The 4,777-nt window shown below is 49.1% G+C and overlaps 1 protein-coding gene across 1 annotated transcript; it reads right to left on the minus strand.

Moving 5' to 3' along the window:
• Positions 1–1,157: 1,157 nt before the first annotated feature.
• Positions 1,158–3,965, minus strand: LOC122006413 (zinc finger protein ENHYDROUS-like). The gene is made up of 4 exons (XM_042561910.1): positions 3,408–3,965; positions 2,932–3,328; positions 2,590–2,834; positions 1,158–2,152 (listed from the first exon to the last, which is right to left on the minus strand). Exons 1-4 carry the CDS (start codon positions 3,571–3,573, stop codon positions 1,371–1,373), a joined length of 1,590 nt encoding a protein of 529 aa, XP_042417844.1. The 5' UTR covers positions 3,574–3,965; the 3' UTR covers positions 1,158–1,370.
• Between the last annotated feature and the right edge of the window lie 812 nt (positions 3,966–4,777).

Raw genomic sequence — 4,777 nt, forward strand, 5'->3', positions numbered from 1 at the left:
ATCTGACCATTTCATGGCCTGAATTGGTCGCAACGCTGGCAGACGCAGCGCTGTCGATTCTAGCTGTTATTGTGGCCAGAATCCGACCGGATGTTGAGTGGAAGGCCGGCAGGCAAGCGGCGGTCGATGATTCTGGAGCTCGTGGCGAGGTCGGCAAAAAAGATAGGAAGGAGCATTTTTCTATAGAATAAAAATACATGGCATTTCCACGAGGGATGCACTGCATTTAGAGAACCGCAAGCTAAATGCTCTCTTTTAGAAACCAACTGCAATGTGTTGGTGACCAACACGCTGGAGTTTGTCTTTAAAGACGAGCTCCAACAATTGGTGTTGATTTGTACAAACCAGCATCACATTGGAGTTGGTGCTGGTCTTTAAAGATCAACACCAACGTGATGGTGCTGGTCTTTAAAGACTAATACGTTAGAGCTAATTTTTAAAGACTAGCTCGAACAGACCATCACCATCTTGTATGTAGGAGAGAGAAAAGAGTTGCATACAGATGAGAGAGAGATTAAAAAATTTTAATTTTAATCATGTCAAATCGCACACGTCGGACGTCGCTCACATACGCTCATGTAAAGATAAGCAAGGTATGTATATACAAACTATGTTGGATGACACGCGTGGAGCCGCCTCTCATGTGTAGAGACACCTCCCCATGAGAGATATCTACACGTGTCATACAATGCAATATATATATATATATATATATATATATATATATATATTCATGCTTAGTTGAACTGTCACAGAAGTGGCCGTATAGGCTAGAGGGACTGATTGGGCCTGAGCCCAATATTGTAAAAGGCCCATTGTAATCAGGTGTCAGGTGTGTATAACCGTGCTGAACCCAATATTTAATTTCTTCCGAAAAGCTGTCCAGGAACAGTGAGCTGATAAATTCCAAACAAAGCGCAAAACGACAAGCAGGTCGTTTCCAAGCAGTACACGACAAAACCAATCAACGCCGGTCCGGTTGTCAAATTTGACCGACACTGAACCCAAAGAACCAAATTTCTACGCCTCAGAGATGAGGCATTCATTGCCCAAGTTTCTTATGTCTTCTCTTATTTCTGCTCCGGTAATGATCCTAAAGCTGAAGTTTTGATTGCTCGTTCTATCTCGAATCTGATTTGCAAAAAGGATCGCTCGAGTAGAAGAACCGGCTACAGTGACGAAGTTTAAATAACAATATGTACATAATGTTGTAATTCCTGTAAGCTTTCAGACGTGCTCTGAGATGGGGGGTAACAATAACAAAGCAGAGAGAAGAGAAGAGAAGAGACAGACCGAGAGAATGAGCTTTGGTCTCCAGGGCATTCATCCTCCAATTCGACCATTTTGATTCTCCCAATCTAACGAAAAATCTACAGATTGGCGGAACTGGTGGACTTCCTCTCGGTGCCTTCCCACCCACCGGTGGTAGCTGGTCCTGTTCCGATGTCGAGACTGCTGCTTCCGATAGAGGTCATCAATGCCGATAGACCTACGTTGGGGGTGCCGCCAACAGGCCCCATTCCGAGCCCCAGGAAGTCCAGCGTCGCCGGCTTCGTCCCAAACAAGGCCGACGAGCCCATCATTAAGTCTTGCTCGTAGGGGAGCCCGAGACCGAGGCCGCTGGGCAGCATCGGAGATGGCTCCGGCTCCAAATGCTGCTGCTGCTGACGATGATGTCCCCATCGCAGGCTGCTATCTCCGGGCCCATCGAGGCCGAACCCCTTGAGGAAGGATGAGCCGGTCGCCGCAGCGCCCATCTGAGCTGCCTTCTGCAGCAACGCCGTCGCCGACATGTGCGGGGACGGCGGCGGCGGAGGGGCGGAAAACGGACGCCAGTCGTGAGATTGATTTTGCGGCGGGGAAAACAAGGATGACGGAGGCCCACCGTTAGGGGCGAGGCAGAGGGAAAGCGGCTCCGCCAGGGACCGATCGGGGTGGCCCATGGCGCCCATGAGGTCCGAGAAGGTGGTGCTGCTGTGAGCTGCAGTAGTTGCGGATACCGAAGCGAAGATGCTCGCAAACATGCTGATGTTATTGCTGTTGCTGCTGCTGCTAGTAGTGGTGGAGGCGGCAACCGCGGCGCTGCTGGTGTTGGCCAGAGCCACCGGGGACTGCCGCACGTATGGCAGCAGGCCGGCCGACTTCTCCGGCTCTGTCACAAGAAAATGCGATCACGTTAAGCGACTAAAAAGCGCTGCTTGAGTGCTTTCTATTGCGTGAGAAAGGAAAGCAAAAGCAAGATATAAAGAGGCGCAATGATGCCATGGCGATGAATAGATTTCTTCTTCTCACTTTCCATTCAATCCAACTCCTTTATCACAGTACCTGAGATGGAAAGTTCTTAACGAGAGACAAGCTTTTGGAAGAGACGAAAAATCATCCATAGAAAAACTTCATTCTTTCGATTCCATTTGGATCTGCAACAGGGGCACCTCGAAGAGCGTCCGAGGACAAGAACCAGAGCTTCCATGTCTCAATCCCCGCAGACTTCGCGTTTTTTTTTATTGCAGGAGAAGCTTCAAATCCGACAAAACCCCCTTCGCTTCGCATTGTTTGGAAGAAAATAAGAACAAAGGACAAAAAGCCAACCTTGCCGTTCCAGCGGCGGCGCCACCTTCGGCAGCGGCAATGGAGCGTCGACCGCTACTGCAGGAGCTGTCTCCACGGTTGCCGTCGCTTCCTCCGCTTCTGTGGCTTTCTCGGACGCCGCCTCAGCCTTTCCGTCGTCCTCACTTGCCGGTTTTAGATTTGCAGTCGGCGGAGTCGTTCCGGCTTTCGCGCTCTCCTCAGCTAGCGCGTCGCAGAATGCTCTGTGGGTGATGAAGCTATCTCTCCTGCACAAACAAAGTCAAAGGAATCCGGCGATGAACGATCAAAGATCCAAATCTCAAAGAAACCACACGAGAATAACATAGGAATTTGTGGAATTACCGGGAGAAGAGGGTGCCACAATCGCAGCGGTACTCGCGGGTGCCGCAGACCTTGGAGTGCGCCTTCCAGTCTGACTGGACGGCGTACTTCTTCGAGCACTTATCGCACTTCCACTTCTTCTCGCCGTGCTTCCGGCAAAAGTGCTTCTTGATGCCAGTGAGGTCGCCCAGCGCCCGCGACGGGTCGTGGTGCACGCAGGTCGGCTCCGGGCACACATAAACCCTCTTCCGTACTTCCTTCCCCGTCCGCTGCCGCAGCTTCCACGGCAAATTGTGCCCTCTCCTGTGAAGCTGCAGGTTCTGATCCCGCTGGAATCCCTTGTTGCAGATCTCGCACACGAACCGATTGGTCGCCATGAGCGTCTTCGGAGAGAGCGCGATCACCTCAGCCTCCGGATCTATTCAATCCAACTCCCTCGATCAAACCACAACAGCTAAGCACTTAGAATGTTATCGAGCAGCTTCAATATCACTTACCTGGCGTTCCGGGGAGGTTTCTCTTCTTCTTGACTACCGGAATCGGCTGCAGCGGACCCAGAGAAGGAGGCGCAGCGGGCGGAAGCTGCCCGGAGGAAGATACGCTGGCTTCGCCGGAGCCCGAGTTAGAGACGGTCATAACGGAGGAATTCTCATATTCCATCATTCAAGCCGCTTCCTTTTCACTCCCAAAAAGGCAAAGTTTTTGCCAGCTACCAGTCTTTTCTCGCACTGTCACAGGCCCACACGATCGCTCCCAACCACCGTTCCAACGGCGACGGAGAAGCCAGGTACCGGCAGGAAAAATTAAAAAAAAAAAAAAAAAAAAAGGCCAGACCTTGAACCCTTTCCCGGTCACCTACGCAACCCACCTTGAAACCGAAACAAATACCAAAAATCCGCCGACGAATAATCGGCCCATGCACGGAACAGCAGCGACGAAGAAGTGAGAGAGGAAAAGAGGAACGTCCACGGCGCCAGCGGCGGCGGTCTTCGCGAGCTCAACTTCGGAAGAAAACAAAAGAGGGCGAGGAGAGAGAAGAAGAAAGGATAGAAATGTCGAAGAAAGGCTACTAAACTCGGGTTAAAACAGAACCAGAGGTTCCATTGTGCGACGCGCCCGGATCTCATCCATCGACGTCCAAACTGGGGCAAGATGGACGGCAGATGCTTTGGCATCTGTCCCCAGTGCGCTTTTTGTCGGGTAGCGTGGAGTTTTACTTGCCTTGTATTTTAACGTAAATTTTAAACAAATATTTCGTTTTGTAGATATTTTGAAGTAGGTGTTTCCCACTTCCCATCTACTCCTCAATAATTTATCTTTTTACTTATTTTCTCCTCCGTAATTAATTAATGAGTTACCCAAAAAATTACACTAAAAAAAATATACTTCCGATTTAAGTTATAAATTAACCTGTGAGGCAGATGTCATTTTCAATGTTCGAATAATTACCATTAAGTCTAGCCTACTTCTCCCCGGAAAATGGAGGGGCAATGTGGAAAATGCGCAACCAAAAGATTCTTTGCTATTAATGAAAAAGATCGAAGCGCCCCACTGCAACAGCACAGCACAACTTCGCTTCCGTCCAACATTTTCTCCATTTTTCAACTTCACCCAAACAAAAAAGGAAACCTAATTTACAACAAGGCCCTTTCCGAGAATACGACCAAAAGGCCGGCAGTTTTTTTTCTAAAAAAAAAAAAAACTTCTCCTCTCCATCATCTTCTTCGTCATCACCATTAATCCTCTGTTAATTACGGTCTTAGCGGACTAAACTTCTCTGGTTAGGGACTAGTTTATTGGTGAATCCTGATTGAATCTTTATAACTGAAACAGCCTTTAAAATATGCACTAAAGACTCCAAAGTGGC

This window comes from Zingiber officinale, chromosome 7B (genome assembly GCF_018446385.1).
Source record: "Zingiber officinale cultivar Zhangliang chromosome 7B, Zo_v1.1, whole genome shotgun sequence".
NCBI lineage: Eukaryota > Viridiplantae > Streptophyta > Magnoliopsida > Zingiberales > Zingiberaceae > Zingiber > Zingiber officinale.